The sequence below is a fragment of the Syngnathus typhle genome, linkage group LG7 (assembly GCF_033458585.1).
Source record: "Syngnathus typhle isolate RoL2023-S1 ecotype Sweden linkage group LG7, RoL_Styp_1.0, whole genome shotgun sequence".
In the NCBI taxonomy this organism is placed as follows: Eukaryota; Metazoa; Chordata; class Actinopteri; order Syngnathiformes; family Syngnathidae; genus Syngnathus; species Syngnathus typhle.
This window is the reverse complement of record NC_083744.1, coordinates 10,048,572-10,068,867: the sequence shown is the minus strand read 5'-3', so window position 1 is coordinate 10,068,867 and position 20,296 is coordinate 10,048,572. Positions and strand designations below refer to the sequence as shown.

At 40.4% G+C, this 20,296-nt stretch overlaps 1 protein-coding gene across 2 annotated transcripts; it reads right to left on the bottom strand.

The window, feature by feature from the left end:
- Window positions 1–5: 5 nt before the first annotated feature.
- On the bottom strand, window positions 6–16,487 carry si:ch211-236l14.4 (SITS-binding protein). Of its 2 annotated transcripts, XM_061282904.1 has the most exons (11): window positions 16,145–16,483; window positions 15,429–15,879; window positions 13,546–13,717; window positions 7,573–7,780; window positions 6,755–6,905; window positions 4,431–4,628; window positions 4,078–4,346; window positions 3,865–4,001; window positions 2,929–3,050; window positions 1,092–1,271; window positions 6–1,019 (listed from the first exon to the last, which is right to left on the bottom strand). In XM_061282904.1, the coding sequence occupies exons 1-11, from the start codon at window positions 16,429–16,431 to the stop codon at window positions 846–848; spliced, it is 2,349 nt and encodes a 782-aa protein (XP_061138888.1). In that variant the 5' UTR covers window positions 16,432–16,483; the 3' UTR covers window positions 6–845. The 2 variants fall into 2 exon arrangements, with proteins under 2 accessions (XP_061138888.1, XP_061138889.1); XM_061282905.1 differs by lacking the exon at window positions 6–1,019 and having other exon boundaries at window positions 1,132–1,271; window positions 3,869–4,001; window positions 16,145–16,487.
- Window positions 16,488–20,296: the final 3,809 nt, after the last annotated feature.

The window sequence follows — 20,296 nt, the reverse complement described above, 5'->3', positions numbered from 1 at the left end:
GACCCCAAACTTTTGAACGGTAGTGTATAAAAATACGAAAGATGGCCATTAAAAGCCCTCGCTGCAGCATATTAGAAACAGGTTCAAAGGAATTGAAAATATTACAATTATCAGTGACTTGGCCTCATGTTCATGTGGCCTACAGTACTACAGGACATTCATAGGTCAACAGAGTGGTACACTGATCTAATACCATTACTGTGTATTAATAGTAGGTCGCAAGGGGTTATACGTACTTTGTCCGTTGAGTCCGAAAAACAGTGACAATTTGAGGGTGAGGTACATTCATTCAAACATTAGCCCTGTGGCTCAAGAAATTCAAGTAAAAGCCTTCTTTCAAAATGTGTGAGCAAGCATTGTGTCTGCACAAATCTTCCTGTAAGCTATCGTTCCCTCAATTAAGCCCATTCATTTCATTTCACTTCATTTGGTCTTCTTGAGAGATATTTCAAGCAACAAGGGTCTTGCTTTGCTCCTCGTCAATAGAGACAGCAGCAGCTAATAAATGTATAGACTGTAGAAAAAAAAACGTATGTAAACGCACAGATTTCTCCAGAACTCACATACAAAGAAGCAGACCAAAAAAAATCAAATTGAAATCAGCTAAGAGGTAAAACTGATTAACAGTCTTTAAAAAAAAAAAGGAAGAAAATACACCTAAAGGAAAACAAAATTAGAAATCATGTTGAACTGTAAAGTGCAAGTATAAAGATATATTTTTACAAGTTGTCTCAATTCATGGCATTGAGGCAGGGTGAATGGTCTCTTGTGGAAAGAGTGCAAGTTTAAAACAGCACGTGTTTCAAAAATGATAGCAGACAGTAACAGGATGAGTCACCTGTCACTCATCTTCGCCGTAAGAAGACACCCACCGCCTCTAAAGGCACAGGGTAATCCTCCAGGAGCGTCCCTCCATCAAACACCTGAGCATTTTGACTGTCCTCCCATTGGAAGCCCCCGTCAGGTAAGTAAATGTCCCTCTTCACTGCTCCCCTCTCCACCACCGGTGCCACCAGAACCTACAACGTCCACAAAAAGGATCAGATGTGTGGATAAATGCACTGCGGGATGAAATCATAATAGAAGGTTACCTCGTCTCCAATGAGGAACTGGTCATCGATGGTGAAGGTCACTGGATCCTCTGGACTGAGCCACCACAGGGGCCGATAGATGGGGCTTCCCGTCTCCTGCCACTCTTCGGCATACTTTTCAATGAGTGGTACCACATCCCTCTGGTGCTTTGTTATGTATACCCGTGTTAAGTTTAGCACCTGAGGAACAGACGAAGAAGAATATAATTGTACTGGACCCCTCCCAAAAACTATGTGTGTGTGTGTGTGTGTATATATATGTATATATATACATAAAATTGCATTTATTTTAATTACTATCCTTTGTAAGTTTTTCTCGTGACCATGTGTGAATTTGTCACTTTGAGCAGTAGACATTCACACAGGCCTTCAATGTTGACTTTGTGGTTTTGACAAGGTTCAAGTTGTTCTTCCTGCTCCATCTGGGAAATTTACTTGAGCATTCCATTAAGGGTCACATCGTCTCCAGTATCCAATGACAAAAACAATAGTTGATGTGCCATTAATAAGCAGATTTAAAAAAAATGGAGAACATTTGTCGGAATTTGCTGGGTTTCATTTGAGCGTTCTCAATGATAAGCCAGGTGTTTTTTGTCGGTATGATATTTGACAACAGTTTGACCTTCTTGGCTTGAATGTTCACTAAGAAGTAGTCTGTTCTTCTCGAAGCTATCGCCTCACCTCAACTTTATAAATTGGAAAGTAAAAAGGGAAAACTCTAACTAACTTCCAAAAAGGGGTCTATTTTTATCTCTGACATTGCAACACAAGTCATAACCAATATCATTTGATGTCTCCGGGAGATAAATAAAAAAGTTGATTGTCACGCTTGTCACGTACTCATGATTAACTAGCACAAAAAAAGCCATGTACTTTTCTGAGTGCTGTGCTTGAAATTCATTATTATTCCTGATCCGATGGCTGTGTGGGAGAGTTATGAATCCAGAGCAGGCATTATAATTCAGAACAGATGGACCTCCAAACCACAGGTGATGTTGGGAGGGGGGCCTGTCGATCACTCCTAATGCGTACGTGCGCCATGCCAGGAAGAAGACGTGTTGCGGTGTGGGTTCTCGCTCTTGACAAACATTGAATGTTGTCTGTTCAGGACACTTGAACTCAGCTCTACATTGTGAGAAGTCACCGGATTCTCTGAGACTTTAGGACATGTTTTGATGCCATGCGATGAACAGCAGGAGGTATCAAATAGATAAAGTAATCCTCCTTTCGGGGGCAAAGCCTGGAGCATCTTCTCATGGGAACCAACAGGCACAGCAAAAGAGAGCCCGTTTGCTCACTTAACACCTTGTGTAGTCTCTTACATTCCCATCAGTCTGCCATTGTGTGAGATCAGCCGAGGAAATATTCCACTCCATATTTCCATTTAAGAACATCCCACAGATAGGAAGAATATTCTCACAGGGGAGTCTCTCTCTGAATGATTCCAACTCCTCTTTTAATGTCAGTGTTTGTTTTGCGCATAATAATGCTGCCCGCCACAGTTTTGCCATAGCGGGAGTATACGTTATGTGGAAGCTGCTCTACTTTCCAGGTTGAACAGCTTTTCTTTATACCACATATGAACTGAGAAAGACTGAATCAACAGCGTCTTTGCTCATTGAAGTCAAGTCCTGCAATAACCCTCAAGTTAATCAACAAATAATTCCACAAAATCAACAGGATTCTTCACAATGAAATATTGAATATTATGCATATCACAACTACTGCGTGAATCTAAGATTAGAACTTTAAGGTTTGTCAGGCCTTGAGCCTGAGGTAAAAATCCTGTCCAGTCTGACACTGAATTAACAGGCGAAAAAAAAAAAAGAGGCTTTACCCAGTCCTCTCCGCAGACCCATGGGGGTGTATGGAAACTGATTACCGGGAGGAAGGACACAATCTCCAGCCAACGAATGTACAACTCCTCATCTGTGACCATATCTCCAGATAGTGATCCACCTGTTTGGACAAACAGATGCAGGGGATTTGTATCATGTACAGTGACTGTAAAACTGAAATGACAGATTGAATTTGGGAGGAAAAAAAACAGCAAAATAAACAGACTATAATATTATATGGAGTACATGCATAGTTTGGCATATGTGTAGTATGTTGTAGCTGAATGCCATCATGGACTAAGTAGTAGATGCTAAGTAGTGCAAAAGTGGAACAAGTTTTCTTGGGATTTATATCACTATGAAGTGCTTCTTGTTGATTTTTGAAGTTTCCTTCTGCTGTTGTCCAGGATATGTTGTGGTATCCTTGAGAGGAAAGTAGGTCATTTTAAAGTAATGTTAACATTTCCATGTGTTGTAATGCTGCGTCAACATGCCGCAATGTGCTACACTGATACATTTGAATGAGCTTTGTCAACATCGAATGAAAATAAAACACTGCATACTGTAAATGCACTCGATTTACCATTTTGATCTTATTAGATTTTAGTACATCTAGTGCACTATGACTTATGTGAAGTTTGCATGTTTCTTGCTTTTTTGGAATGGGTTTTCGCATGTGTATTTTAGTTTAACTGAAGAAAATGTGTCGACAATAAACGACTGCTTGTTTATATGTTCTCTGAGATTGATTACGACAAATACATGCTTTAAGCCACCTCTTGAGGAAAGGTTAACTCAAATTGGCTCCAGCTCACTCTTTACCCTGACATGGCCAAGGATGGACTTTACCTGCGCTCACCTTGTCCATTTTCTCTGGAAAATCTGACATTTCTTTCAATTTGAATTCACAACTGACCTATAAGATGCAGTATTACCTACTGCATCGGGAATGAGGAAGTTGTATCCCAGCACAGTGTGGTGCAGCAGACAAGGAATGATCCCCTTCAGACCCATTGGGCTCCAGTCAGATTGAAGAGGAGTCATCCTGAGAAACACTGGTTTGTGGCTAGACCTGAGGAACAAACAAGGTTACAATAAGAAGAACTCGCATTTAGAAATGGGTCGTAAACAAATTGAACATAGTGCACCTTGTCCCCGCTGACATGATAGTGGAGTCTCCAATTCTGGCGGCCACATCAGCCAGTATGCTGATGTATGTGTCCCCACCTAGAGCCTCCGGTGACCGCAGGGCCTGCTCCTCAAAGAGATTCTTCTCACCCCCTTCCAGCAGGATATACTCCATTCCCAAATGGGCCTGTATGGCTCCAACTCTGTCCAGGAACCAGCTCACGGCTCCGGGGTTTGTGACATTCAGCTTTACGCAGAATTTCCCTCCCCACTGAGTCATCAAAGGGACCTTTAGAATGGAAACGCATAGACAACATTATCATCTACGAGCCTCAAAGGAGATGAGAATAGCCGCACACATGTTCCCACTCACCAACTGTCCATGTGGTGCGGAGGGAAGACTAAGCCAGAAGGCCTCAGTACCATCCATAAGAGATGTATGGAACTGCGTGGTGTCCACGCTCAGGAAAGGGGACAGAGTGACGGAAATGTTAAGAAGCTTCACAAGTGGGAGGTCGGTGCTGCGTCTTTTAGACGCCCCCCTCTTCCTGCTATTGAGGTAGTCCTGGTCCTATGGAGGGATAAGCACACTTTAGACATACAGCTACATTCGTACAAAAACATCTATTCCTTGCGCAGGTTTTGCAACAAATTGTTGGACAATTTCATACTTTCAACAGACCATTTTGAGTTGGGCCTGTTTAAGTGCCCTGGCTCAAAGTTCATAAAGGCATGTTTTGGTTGACGAACTTCCTTCCCATTAAAAACCTTTGGGAGACCCAAATGTCAAACATTGGTAAAGGTTGAACTCTCTTTTGAATGAAAGAGTGAAAAAAGTCCAACAGACTTGGGAGCCAAGAAGAAAGTCTCCCTGGAAGCAACCAAGACGTAGCTGTAATTTATATCCCATTCATCAATAAAGACGAGGTGTCACAATATTTCTATCCAGAAGAGTCAGTCTGACCTGATTTCACATTATTTTAATAGTCATTTTACAAACCAACAGCCAACACCTTCAGATGTCCCCAATCGATGTTTGGCTTCGTATTTGCATGTCTCCCAATTTGTATCCCAAGACTGCAGTTGTGTCAAATGACTTTAGCCAGAACCATTTAAAACCTACAATAATCCTTTGGAATGTTCATGTAATGTCAGATAATAATTCTAGATTACCTAATGGTGTGATTTAACAACACAAAAGGTTAAGACCAGGTTGTGTGAAACAGCAATGTTAAGAAAATAGACGTATTATGCAGTTCATTTTCGCAAGTCACTTTTTCTGGCACACTTTACTTTAATAATTTGCATGTGCAAATGAATTTCTATGCAAACACTAAACCAGTTGAACTGCACATTTCAGTCAATAAATTTAGAAATGACGCAAAATGGTTACATGACCAACATTTCCTTATGCCAACAATAGTATAATGTGTTTTTTTTCTCTCCATAAAACTGCTATGTAAAAGAAACGACCTGTGATTGATCATTTCAGAACACCAATAAAACTGGAGGTAACTAAAAGAATCATTGTTGCCCGTCTCGGTGCTGTCGAATTATTGCAATAATCAACACTGCATGCTTGGCTCAGACTTTATGATAGGAACATAACTGGTGTTTTATATCTTCAATGTACCAAACAAGCATTTTGTTGTGTTGGGTACAGGAAATTTCTTAACAAGGTAATGGATTATTCCCCTTCTATACTTGGCCTCCTCTGACACCTTCTGCACTAGCAATGGGCTCACATTCTAAGGTGGCATGTGTGTGTTTGGTTAGATGCTTAAGCTTGCACTGCTTTTATGAACGCTGCTTTCAAATAACATAAATCCATTTGAGTCTGTGGAAGAACTGCGTAGAGGCAGGTTCGGCCCGATGCCCACTTAATAGTGAAGAAAATATGCTCAAGCTGTATTGATGCTTGCGGTTCATTTATTTCTGAATGAAATGTATTGTGTTAGTCCAGCTGTTTACCTTGTGCCATTGTGGTCTGATTTCTTTGAAAACGTACGTGAATCTCTTGTTTTTCTTGTTCCAAGGTCCCTGCACAGCACTGAGCTCGGGTGTCAGGATCTCACTATTACATGAACTTCTTTCCCCATCCATTGTTCCTGTTACATTCCCTGCGAGCAATCTGGTTATCTCGTCTGTTTTTTTTTTAATCTGGTATTGATTTTGATACAAGTGAGAGAGATCCTGCTGATATTGTTTTTATGGGGGAGTATCAAAAAAACCTTCACAGAAAGATATTGGATGCAATTGTTCAATCTGATAAAGATTTAATCTAAGAAGAATTTTGATTGACACCGTCCGCTAAATCTGAATCCAACATGAATTCAATATCAGTTGTTTTCAGCACTGTGAAACTTCACTACATTGTGATGAGAGGTGCTTACAATATACTCATGTATTGTAGGTACTGTAGGAACTTCAAAATCACATTGCGTTAGAGCAGTAAGACATGCCACGAACTATGTCCTGACCGGATAAATTCTATCCTGAGTTGTCCGAATAGACATTTTGTTTTTGATGATCCAAAGCCAAAATGCATATAAAACCAGTTTGATTTGGATTAAATGAAAATTAATAGCTATTTAGAAGAACAAAGAAGAAATGGGAAGCCTTTCTTTACTTTCCTAGGTGGGATGCAATTTAGCCTAACCGAATAAAGCTTGGAGTCAGAAATTGAAGATCATGTACCATTTCAGAAAGGAGGTTGGTGGAATGTTCATTAAGGCTGATGATTCCATCCCCTAGCTGGTGTCTTCTAAGACGGTTAGAGAAGGTCCTCAGCTCCCTCTCCACCTTCAACCCTGAATCCACGTTGCTGAGGAGCTTCCAGGATGGGAGCCTGTGGGACACATTGACACACAAGCAGTTTGTACAGTGAGAATTTTTGAACCATGAGTATATGAAGAGTATGCAGGGGAACACCGCTTGTATTTATACATATGCAAAGATCTGTATGGACTTACTATATATAATTATATTTATTCTATTAGTATATTTCAAACAATGTATCTTTCATTAATATAATACATAGTCAACGTAGTTGACATGTTTTCTTCATTGCCCCAATTAAATTAATTTCAGCATTGTTTCTTCCAAAGTAGATTAACATGTTTGATCTAACTTGTTAAAATTTTTGAAGAACTTACGGCAAAAAAAAAATGTTCTTGTTTACTACCAGAACACAATTGTCATCTCCGTTCTCAATCAGGTAGTCAAAATGATGCCAAACTGGCGATCTTACTGACTTTAATAGTTGACTAGCATTAGTCACAATTTTGTGACTTGTCAGATGCCTCTCACTGAAAAATTGGTCAAATCACACAGGCGTTGTTCTTCCTTCAGTATTGACAACGTGTCCATTTTCTATCAAGAATTATTTTTAACCCAAGTACATTGAAGGTAGAGCAGCCTGACAAAATGGATTGGCTTCGAATTCTGATTGTCCACTCTATCGATCTATTATCTTTTCTCTTTGAGAAGTACTCATCTTCCTCCAAAGCACTTACCACAGCGCCTTAAGGTCGGGTATCTCCCGAGTGAGCTGGGAGAGCTGCTGCATTGCTTCTTGGTGTACAGCCTTCACATTGTTGGCCACGCAAACAGTGTACTGCAAGGGCAGAAGTGTCATACTGGGCAGTGATTGCAAGCAGAATTGTTGTCTGCTCTCCAAGCCCAACTGCAGAGGGATGTCTGGAGACACCAGCACTGCAACACCTGCATGGCGAAAAACGGGAGAAAGACTCATACTCTCGCATATTTCATTGATATTTTAATTCAGAAAACAAAATGAAAACACATATTAAGAAATAAAGTGGAATTATGACCATTCACACCTATGGGCAATTTAGAGCCGCACTGTAAGGCCCGAGCTGAGACTTCCACTTAGGGTCATGCATGGGGGCATTTCAATAGGATTAGAGTGCGCACTTTGACTAGACAATTCTAAAACCTTCATTTTTTTGTTTTCTAAAACGCTATTCGGAAGTTGAGAGAGAAACCAGCCCTCATGGATATAGCAAAATACAGTGTATAACAAATGAAAATTGATTCATCAAGATCTGTGATGTCCACAGATGTCTTGAAAAGTGCCCTCTGAATGAAACAGGAATAAGACAATGGCATACTTTCAGTTCCAGCATGTGTTCTTGTACACTGCATGCAGCTTTCCGGGGAGTATGTCAAATACAAATTAAATGAGATAAAAAAAGAATTGTGTCTGCAGATGTACGTGCCCTGCAAGGAATGTCTCTTTGGTCTCCAGTTACCCCCTCTACCCTTGCCGCTTCCCAACCGTTGACTGACTCATGGCTTTTTATCACCGTCGGCTCTTTTTTCTTACCTTCCCCACTGCCGTGTGTTGTGGTTCTCTCTGTTCTCAGACAGATTCAAGCCGTTACCTAAACTGTGATTTCCATAATCTTGCCACAAGTAGCCAAAGCGGGATTTGGAGTTGAGTTGTTAAACAGATTAAGATGTAAGAGTGTTTTCTGGCGCCGGCAAACCGTCTGAGAACTCAGGCTGGGAGCTTGGCTGCCCTCTTTAGTTTCAATAGGTGCACTGTTCCCAGGCAGGCAGGAACCAGAAGCAGGCAACACACAGTTTCTAATCGGATTCATAGTTTCACAGATCACAAGGCATGCAAAAGTCGAGTGAGGAGCTTCGACCTCAGTTGGGCACCTCTCATATGTTTGCAACGGATAATGTCAAAGAGATAACCGTATCACTGAAGCTTCCTTCCCTTCCCACACAGGGTATCGGGTCACCCTCTAATTCCTTCTCACATCTACCTTAATGCAGACTGCTGTGCAGAATTTTTTTTTTTTAATTCAAAAGGTTTCCTGAGGCAAAGCCGGAAGGGTTCGACCAGGTTATAGCTGAGAAAAGTGGGACAGTGGAGAAAATGTTACAGCTTTATGGAAGGATGGAGGCGGAATGCAGGCAGTGGAAAAAGAGGCGACCGGCGTACACCAGACACCCAGTAGCCTTGTGCAACGATGTGCAGCTACACCAGTGTTTTTTACCCGAGTGCACGCGAGGTGGAAAGTGTTTGCAAGCGCGGCTTCTTGAGTCATATTTAATTTTTATGGGAAATGACATTGTGGGGCCTCACGGAAACTTGACAAGCTAATCAATAGAGGCTGTATGATTTCTTCCTATTTTGACCACAAGACTCCAATACAATGTTACTACCTCAAAGAATAGTATGGTGAGCACCTATTAAGTCGTCAATCAAAAAGAGCTACAACCTGCGATTTATATCAGTCTGGTTGTGTGGAACCCAAACACACACAGCCCTGAATGAACAGGATCCCTCGATCACAGCCAAGAGTGGGACGCTGGTGGTTATTTCAAGAAAGGGAAGCAGGTTTGGATCCTTGGGTTGCAGCCAAGGTGGTGTGCCCCAAAAGTTGGAGGGGAAGCAAATGGGGCGGGGGCTATTCTTAGAACAATTCCTTAAACACGCCAAGCTTCCCTTGAATATTTTCCACCATCCCTCAGAAGAAAATCACACGCCTGACAGACTGTTTGCGTGCCTTCAAATCTGCAGGTAATAGTGGCAAATTCCTCAAATCTGGCAAAACATCCAACCACCCAAATCATCTTTTCACACACAATTAAGAGTGACCAACATTCTATTTCATGGGGCGCTCATTTCCTTAAGGGCTTTAGAATCATAAAAGAATCTCTTCTTCTTCCATGCTCGACCCCATGCAGCTTGCGAGGGGTCAACACAAATTCAAGGTGGCGCGTGGACCCTACAACAGCACTGCCGACTGACTGCTTTGGACCAGATGGCGCTTTACCTTGTCACAGCTCAATGCATAGTGTATAATGCGCAACACCTGTGCCTGCTAACAAACCCGACTGGGATTATAAAATGCACTTTGAAATATGAAAGCACACGTGTGTGCTCAGCATGGATTCCCTTACAATGGAAACTTCGTCTCTTTGCCCAACCTCAACAAATTGATGGCCACATAACTTGGATAACTTTCCAAGTCTTACGTTTCCAAACCCACTTATGGAAGAAGAAGTGACAAACTTAATGACCTTACACTCGGCTCTGTTCCGATCATTAATCTGTTTTAGCGTTCAAAATGTGAGGATTTTGGTTTCCTAAAGTGTGATCACTCAAGTTGCATAAAGCAAATGTCTTCAGTGATATGAAAACCCTTCGCAGTAATATTTTTTCATTTAGTTTGATCTCAGCTGAGGATTCATCATGAAGTTAATGTAATATTTTGCTTCCTGGATTTTGGAATAGATGCCAGGAATTATTTTAGAAAAGAAGCAAAATTCAGAGCCCGGTATTGCATGTATGTTTATACATAAACCAAAATGTATTTGTTCGCTTGTTTTGCTTATTGCCCATGATGGAAAGATTTCGGTGGGATCATGGAAAATTGTCTTCCAGCAGCCCTCGCATATATAGGAGATGACAGCTAGCAATGAAGCACTGGCTGGCTAAATGAGTCATTCTTCAAGTGTTTAGCATCTCTTCAGTGGGCAGCTGCTCAGTGACCTTCTGAATGACACAAAGCATTTGCTTAGTTAGTTAGCCTCCTTGTCAAATGGCATTATATTAGTCTTTATAGTGTCGATAAAATATGTCCTTGGGCTTAGTAGCGAGACAGGAAAACGATACGATGAAATGTCAAAAGTGGAGTATTCCAGAAGTCATAACATTTCAGTTTACATTGTAACCATGCAGCCTTGAATAAGAACAGTGACCACACAGGGCAGAACTGGGTAGTTTGTGTGTAGAAGTGGTACTACTGGAAAGGGGGTTTATTTGTCACCGGATACCACCAATGTCAATGACAACGGGCATCAACATACCTTTGCACTGGCTACCACACATCCTTACAATTCAATTCAAAATGCTGCATCAGGACAAACCTTTGTGAAATATAGACTTAATCCTGTAGAACTTGGTGGCACTTCTGCCGCCTCATGGCATGCTTATTTTTGAATGGATAAAGACAGGTGGATCTATAAGTTGTACAGTTGGTGACACTATCAAATGTCACACTCGTAGTCGACTGCATAGCATCTTTATCGTGTCTCTGCTCCGTCCATCCACTTAGCCTTCACTTTACAGAATTGTGCCCCTTCATTTGCTTTACTGTCTTTATTTTCATCTGTTGCTCACTTCTTTTTTACTTAGTCTGCCTTGCTATAGTTAACTGATCCTCAAGTTACTTTTAGGTTGTCAGGCACACTTTCGTCTTCCTGCACTGCATTGCATTGAAAATATCTTTCACATTGACAGTCTTGCCAATAGAGACAAGCCTCACAGCAACACGGCTTCTCACATGATCAACGGATGGTATCAAACTTAAAACTGAGTCCATATTTGTTTTTCTCACTTAACAACATTTTAACTTGGGGATTTGTGCCCAGATGCCACTGGTAAAACTGAGTAGAGCACTGAGCATAAGTGTAGGAAATGGATGGACGCTTAATGAGTGCATTTTTAATGGGCAGGTAATGAGGCAGAGGATGTAATATTACTGACTATATGGTAGAAAGGCTCTTATGAATGTTCCATCAATATTTTAGTTCCGCTCAATTGATGAGCTGAGGCCCATTTGAGGTCAAATATTGGAGACCAGTGTTCAAAATAAAGCTGGCCAAGCAGCATTTCCATGTTATGTGGCACACGATTGGAATAAGCTTCCCAATATTCCATCTTTGTCATTACAGTTAAAATTGAGTCTTTGTTTGTTTTATATTAAATTTCATTTTAATTTAACATTAATTACATTTGGCACTTAGGTTTTCTTGCACTTTGACCCTGTGGTTGATTATTGCCATAGCTTCCAAATTAAAAAAAAAAATGTTTTGAAATCTGAGTTCAAAGTCTCAGGTTGCTTCAAAGAACACTCCATAGAATACTCACACATTTAAATGAGTCATGATTGGGCAAAATTATTGCTCATTGCATTTGTTCGGGCCTCCGGTCAGACAATTTAAAATATTTTATATTGATGTTCTATATATGCCTATCATATCATACATTCAACGTTACGGTGACTTTGGTAAAGATTAAGAACTCCAAATTATTTTGTCAAGAGCATTTCTAAAAACAATTTCTATAAAGTTCTTATGAACTTATGAATATTGGTCCCGTTGCTTTCCTAGATCTGTGAGTGGTTACTTAGTGACATTCAAACAACTGTTAATGGGATGTTGTCTGGTGTTTTTATACCCTCTGCAAAGCTAAACTGAGAAACAAAGGCTTACAGGGTCGCCCTCTTTAAAGTTGGAGAGGGGAGGTAAGGCATGTGACTCTTTGTGCACTGCTCCACCGTATTACATAACACCCCAAAAGTATATGTGCATGCATGCATTCATGTATACTTAATATAAGCCAGAAAAATGTTCGTGTCTCTATTGTTTTTTGCGACGTGTTTACTAACTATTGGACTTGTCAAAATTCCTACTGTGCATCAAAGAATTTACAGAGAATTTATGAATGACCAAATACGATAGAAGCACAACGGAAATAGAAACAGTGAAGTGCTTTTTTGTTTTTTTAACATGGCTGCAATGTCTCCCATCTTTGAAGAAGTTTTGGTATGGAACACAATATCAGACCAGCCTGTTGAAGCAATACCATTAATTACTTTGTAAAGCAACTACCGTAAATTTCGGACTATAAGTATAAAGTGCTGAAAAAAAGGCGCCATCCATTGAACAACTTTGACTTGATTTTTGTCACATTAGGCTACAGTTGGCTACACAAAAAACCCTTCAGTCATTCAACCCCTCTGAGCCTTCAACACCTACTTTACCAGTGCAAATTGCATTTAATCAAATACTGGGAATGGTAGACACGCATCCAGCAGTGGTTGACAACTATGAGCAGCAGTTTGAGTGTGACACTTTACATCCATTGTTTTTTTTAACCACCATTACAAGTCTCACATGCGCCACACATTCTTCATCAGTGGCCCATTGTGAAATGTAACACCTCTAAAGTAAAAGGGCTCCCATCCAACCTATTCTTTTAATAAACAAAAAGCAATTCCCCCCATTCCTCTAAGAATTGATCTAAGATGGAGACGCTTGCTTGCTTCTCTTTGCTTCTCTTAATCTCTAAATTATTAAACCAATATGCCAAAAGACAGTATTGGCTTTCAATCTATTTATGGGCCACCTCCCTATCCAGTGGGTTATATTTTGGGGGTGCTTTTTCCGGGAGATACTCCCAAGAATTTTCTACACTTGCACGCAAACTACCAAGTTAATAATGAAGGGTTGGGGTGGGGGCGGTGGTGGAGTAAACGTGAAATCCTCAGGGGGATTCCCTCATACCCTAGGATTGACACCACAGTTTTTGTGGCCCCTGAGGTGGGGTCACATTTCTAAACAGCACCATGATGTACAAAACGCTGCATCACTGTAAATGTTTGAGTCCAAGTGCGCCCGCAACATGTTGATTGACTGTAATGACTTACAATACGAGCTCTTACCTGATGAGCCGAGGAAGTATCGCTCCAGAGCTGAGCCGAAACCTGAGGGATTCTCCTTGAGATCGCTGACAACAAAGGGCTGCACAGTGGCATTTTGATCATTAATAGGCCACGTCTGACCGTTCACACTGGCGCCGCCATACCAGGATACGTTCGTCATGGAGAAGCAGTCCTGAGAGGCCAAAAGCATTGTCAGGTATGAAAATACAACAACAAAAAATGATGCTCAAGGAACTTGTGGGTTGAAGACACAAACAAATATTTTTGTGCTTAAGTTGAGAATTGAAAAAGATACCTACGGTAAATTTCAGTAGGATATGCAAACTCTGGGTTCAGCTACGTAATGGAATAAATGCAGTCCCATTTCTTAAAAATGCATGTCTTATTCATAAAGTTACAAATATTATTATAGTATATGTAGGTGGATTTATATTGACATACATATTTATCTGTATATTTACAGTCATATACAAAAGTTTGGGCACCCCGATCAAACGAATTAAATAATATTGAATTGCTACTTTTGTTTAGGTAATGATTGCACACTTTCTGTAAATCATATAAACTTCATATCACTTCTCAAATGTCACTGTTTTTGTCTGCTACATGATATATTTAACTGAAATTGCTGATTCGAACAACCAATGATTTATAAACGAACATTTTGAAAATGATCAGGGGTGCCCAAACTTTTGTCGTATATGCCGCCATATGTATCTCTCTCATTCTGTTTCTCTCTTCTCTCTCTTACACGTATATATATATATATACATATATATATACATACATACATACATACATACATACATACATACATACATACATACATACATACATACATACATACATACATACAGTATACTGTACATACAATATTTGCAAACTTTTTTATTGTAATGTAATACAACTGACTGTACTGAGTCATGTCATGCAACCAAAGCTGTTTTTTGTCAAATGAATAATAATCAAAACGAATAATTTTTATCTTTGTAATGCTTGTTTTTATCCCCCTGAGACAAACACACAGTTAAGTCTGAGCCCTTTTTAAGACTTTTAGGAGGGCCGCCAAGTGGTCAGCTGAGTGGCACCCGGCAGGATTTTGGAAATTGTGTGTTCGGAATGATTTTCTGAGCCCGTGCAGTCAGGCCACATGACAGAGAGTTAAGGTGGGGACAGATTAACCTCGCCAAGCATCCCAATAGTGAAATGTGTTTGAGAATTAAGCCAGGGGAAAGTCCAGTATGTGCCCTTCTTGTCAAAAACATGTTTTGATACGGCATGCTTGAAGTGTTCTTAACTCCACATACGTATTCAACTAAGGGACTTGTAAAATAATAAGAATGGATTGTGCTTGACGAGACTTCATGTTTTATAATTTAGTAATATGTAATAATGTGTGTGCATTTAAAACAGAAGACAAAAAAAATGCTTTTACAAAGATGATAATGCTCAATTGTGACTGATTACCAGTGGTATATTATTTGTGTAATAATACAGTATTGTAAATAATACTTCATGTAGAATTGACTGTGGTGTGTGAATGCACCACATCAGATCAGAGTGCTTTCTAGAATTTTGCTTACCATAACGATAGTTCAATAGTAGTTTATGAACTACTATATTGCAAGATATTTCGATTTTTTCTTATTGATTAGTGGTTATTTGTTAAGATTAGCTTAACAGTTTTTCCCAAACTTGTTTCATCTTTAGAGTTACTCTGCAATTCCCACATGTGCAGGTAGACTATTATTTTGATATTTAAAATGTATGATTTGTTTCAATGAAAAAAATATTTTCTTTTCACGCATGCATGCACATTAAATACGATGCGCAAAAATAATGTTATTCCAAATGAGCACAAATTAGAGTGAAAGGAAGCTTACCTTGAGCTGCACATGGCACTGCACCGGAGTCCAGGTCATGCTGTAGCACTCGGTCCCGGTGTCCTCGTTCACATCCAGAGAGATTTTGATCTCAGCTACTGCGTCCCATGTGTAGCAGAACTCGGTCTTGTTGAGCCAGCACAAGTTCCTCACAAATGGGACCTCCAGGTCAGGGTTCCCCACGTTCTCGACATCTATCTCCACGTAGGTCTTGTCCTCGGTTAGCGTCTGGATGACCAAGGAGTGGGTTCTTCTCTCCCAGATCAGTCCGCTCAAAGTCCCCTTAAGGATCCAGTTCTTGTTGGGCTGGTCCACCACTTGCCAGTAAATGATCCCAATCGTCATTACAAAGAAGACGGCCACCCCGAGACACGCTATCGCTCCTTTCCACGTCTCGTTCATCTCCTTCAAGCCTGTGTCCCATGTTACCTCCGGAATGGGGCTAGGGTTCCTATTTCGAGCGTGAGGCATGTTGTTTTTGAGATCAGCAAAAAATCAAACACCAAGAAATACTGTAGGAAGCTCTGTGTGCCAAACGACTCTGTTGCTGCTTCATCATGCCATCACGGTGTCAGTGTATATATATTTTTTCCTTTAGTTTATCTGCACACGCCCTACACCGTGTGGCACTTTGTCAATTGGACCAGCAATAGAGACATGCCATGTGAAGAAATCGGTGTGGGTAGCAAAACAACAGGAATGGATGGTTGACTTACCACATAGCGCCGCTGTTTTTTTTTAAAAAAACTGGATTTTTCAATGTGCATTGGCCGCAGTAAAGTGGTGAGCTGCCCCAAGCTGAGTTTGGCAGCAGTGCCCACGAATAGCCCAAAGACGCGCTCTCGTTTACCCCGCACTGTCTGACGTAACGCTGCGCTCTTTCTTCACATGAAAGCTGAAGAGAGGGATTTGGTGGGGGGATCGGGAGGGTTTGCCAAAGCAGTGGAGCTTCCAGTGTGGACGCAGCGGCCAAGGTCGACTCGGAAAGAGAGAGACCCCCCATGCGTAGCCCTGCACTATCTGTGCGCTCTGCGTGCGTAAAGGGTCTGCAGTGCAAGCAGTGCATCTAGACAGGGGCGCGTTCGGGTGCGTGGTCGCAGGCGTCAAGCGGTAATTGACACCTCTGGACACTTTCCATACCTTCGCCACATTTGATCTTGTGGCATTTTTTTTGTATTTTCTTGGAGAGCAGAGAAGGAAGTGAGCCCGACAAATCGAAATCTGTGCTGAAATTGTTCACATTGGTGGCATAGTCAAGTAATACGTAAGCATATTTTATGTACAAAAAAATACATGCAAAGTATCTATCTATCTATCTATCTATCTATCTATCTATCTATCTATCTATCTATCTATCTATCTATCTATCTATCTATCTATCTATCTATCTATCTATCTATCTATCTATCTATCTATCTATCTATCTATCTATCTATCTATCTATCTATCTATCTATCTATCTATCTATCTATCTATCTATCTATCTATCTATCTATCTATCTATCTATCTATCTATCTATCTATCTATCTATCTATCTATCTATCTATCTATCTATCTATCTATCTATCCATCCATCCATCCATCCATCCATCCATCCATCTATCTATCCATCTATCCATCTATCTATCTATCTATCTATCTATCTATCTATCTATCTATCTATCTATCTATCTATCTATCTATCTATCTATCTATCTATCTATCTATCTATCTATCTATCTATCTATCTATCTATCTATCTATCTATCTATCTATCTATCTATCTATCTATCTATCTATCTATCTATCTATCTATCTATCTATCTATCTATCTATCTATCTATCTATCTATCTATCTATCTATCTATCTATCTATCTATCTATCTATCTATCTATCTATCTATCTATCTATCTATCTATCTATCTATCTATCTATCTATCTATCTATCTATCTATCTATCTATCTATCTATCTATCTCCTTCCCTCCATCCGTCCGCCTGCAAATAGTTTAAGTTTGATATGATCGTGCTATTTAGGCCACAAATATCACATTTACCATTTCCAAAGCAATTCAAAGATGAACATCTTGTAAATGAAAAAATAGAATTGAAATAAGTTTGTGTTCACGATCAATGTTTATCATAGACACGAGATTTGTTGCGTGGCTCTGGTTTTGTGTTTGTTGGATGGACACTTGTCAGCAACAATGTTGTTTATGTGTTCCTTAAAGCAGGCGGCGGCGGTGTGATTGGTCCAAGGTGGCAATCGTTGGTATTTGGACTGTCAACGTCCATTGTGTCTGGAGTCACAGTGTCAACATGGTGCCACTAAACCACACTTTGACACATGCAGCACAATAGTATATGGGTGCCTTAAATCAGTGCATGTTTAGTGCCTGTGCAGTACACAAGCTTACGTGCTTCGTCAGCATTGTGCAAACAAAATGACACAACTGACACAACGTACTATTCGTCACTAAACAGGTAATTCATAATTATAATGCCAATGACAATAATAAAAAGAACAACAGGGCTTTCGCAATGTTGTTATGTTTGTGGGTGAAGGTCTTCTACGGTGGCACACCAGATGTCCTAAGAGGTGCTAGCTGACATACCTTGAAGATCAGTTGCTCTTGTCTCTGTTTATGTATGTCAGACCCCCCTTGGCTCCTAATCCATCACATAACTTTGTCAGGGGCAGAAGTACGGAATAATGCATTCAAGCATGCGTGCCTGCTCTAGTTCAATTTGGGTAGTGCAGTGGTCAGGCTCCTGGGTTAGAGGTCAGGCTTATGATTTCAACGGAACATCCAGGGGAGGGGGGGGGGGGGTCAGTTGTCTGAATATACACACCATCTAGCTTCCCCCCTCCCTACCATTTCCATCCCTTGTAGCTATAAATAGGCAGAGAACTGTTGAGTGGCATGCATCCACTCCCTTAGAGAGTGTGAACATGGGACATGAAAAAACAGCAATCAGTCCTGCAGCGGCCATTTCGTTTACCACTTAAGTAGTGTTGATAGTTGAGGGGCAAGGGAAAAATAATGGTTTGTTATGATGTTTGTGTTACTGTGTTTGTGCAAATCATAGTTGTGCCAAAACATACAAACATCACAATACCAACATTATGTTGGTAACACATTTTGTTTGCAACATTCTTTAAGATGATGTAATGTGCTAACATGTACATATTAAATAAATACATTTTATCTTTTCAAGATGATGATGATTCCAATTGATTAAATTATCCCATATTGCTATGAGTGAAATAAATGATGGATGTCCGCGGAGCGCCGATTTGTCTGTCTGCGACATCAGAATTATCTTAGACCACCTGTGCTGCAAAATAAAACTCATTTCAGGGAGTCGAAAATTGAGTCTACTTTTTGCAACCAAATATCCAGATGTGCTAGTGGGCGGGGTTGAAATTGAGGCATGACCAAATTCACAAACTGTACCAGCGATTGGTTTGATGGGGAGTGAGTCGCATTGATGCGCATTTCTAAGGCGGGGCAAACCTGAGCTATGTTAAAGGAACGACGAACGTGACGTAGGGAAAACAATCCAAATCTTCTTTTGAAATAAATGCTTACAATGCCGTCTCTGTATTTGTAGTTATTTAAAACTAATACCCGGCCCCCTCAAATAAATGTTGTGCCCCCTCAAACTAAATCCCCGAAAATATATTTAATATATTATTATCTAATGCCTCTCTCCTCTGCTCCACTTCTTAATGTTTTGCTTGCCCCCTCAAATATAAAATATATCAACTTGGTTCTCATGTCATGTGTCTCGTCTCTGCTTCATCTCCCCTATGGTAAAAGGTGCTGGAGCACAATGCCCCCTCAAGATTTGTGGCTCCCCCCTGATACACACCTGTCTCCCACCTGGCCAGCGTTGTGCACGAACGATACGTTGCAAGTCACCAGATTTGATTCGTTTGAGCAAAGCAAATAAAATCAAAATATTACCACTTTTCAAGGGAGGGCACACTATGCACTGCAACCTCTCCGTCTACACGTCGGGAACTTTATTTTACAACTTCCCTTTATTTTCTCTACTGGATATTCAATACCAACAATAAGTCCCCAGTTGCCTTTAAGATGGGAAATTTCCAAGCGCCCACTCTTGGTGGGTCGACACTGTTGTGGACCAGTCCGTTTCTATCTAGCCACTTTCTCCTTCTATGTCCAGTCACATAAACAGCTGCTTTCCAAACCTAAACCTTCATTGCAGTGCTCTCTCTCTCTCTGAATGATTACAAGCGGAATGATGATGACTCTCTCAACTACCACACAGCGTGTGTTTGCAGCATGAGAGGCCTCATGTGCATGTGTTTTTGTGTTACATACCCTGCCCTTTATCAGGCCATTAAACACATTATGACACTCGCAATACTGACCTCTCAGCAAAACATTTAAAATGGAGGCTAATTCTAAAGTTGCTCTCAAACAGTTGCAACAGACTTTTCTGTGTGTGCAACAAAAAGTGAGCTTTAACTATGTGATACTTTAGCTCAATGGAATCTAGTTGTGTTTTTTTACTGTTATATTTTATCACTCTTGGTTGCAATGACAATTTACAGCGACAAATACATGAGTTCTATTCAGACATCGGTCGAAAGTGTCAACCGAGACTGGACATTTTTATTTTGACATTGGACTTTTGCTACTTCAAATAGGATCTATAAAGCTGTTCAGGAGATGAATGCATGGACGTGTAAATATGTAAATTAATAAGTAATGATTAGTTACATTTAAAATTAGATGGATCTTCCCATGTTTGCATGGGTTTTGCCTGCTTTTCTCTAAAAATGTTCATGAAAGGTTAATTATGAGAGGTTCTCTGTCTCGAGGGCGGCTTTGTGGGGCACTGCGGAACGCTGCAG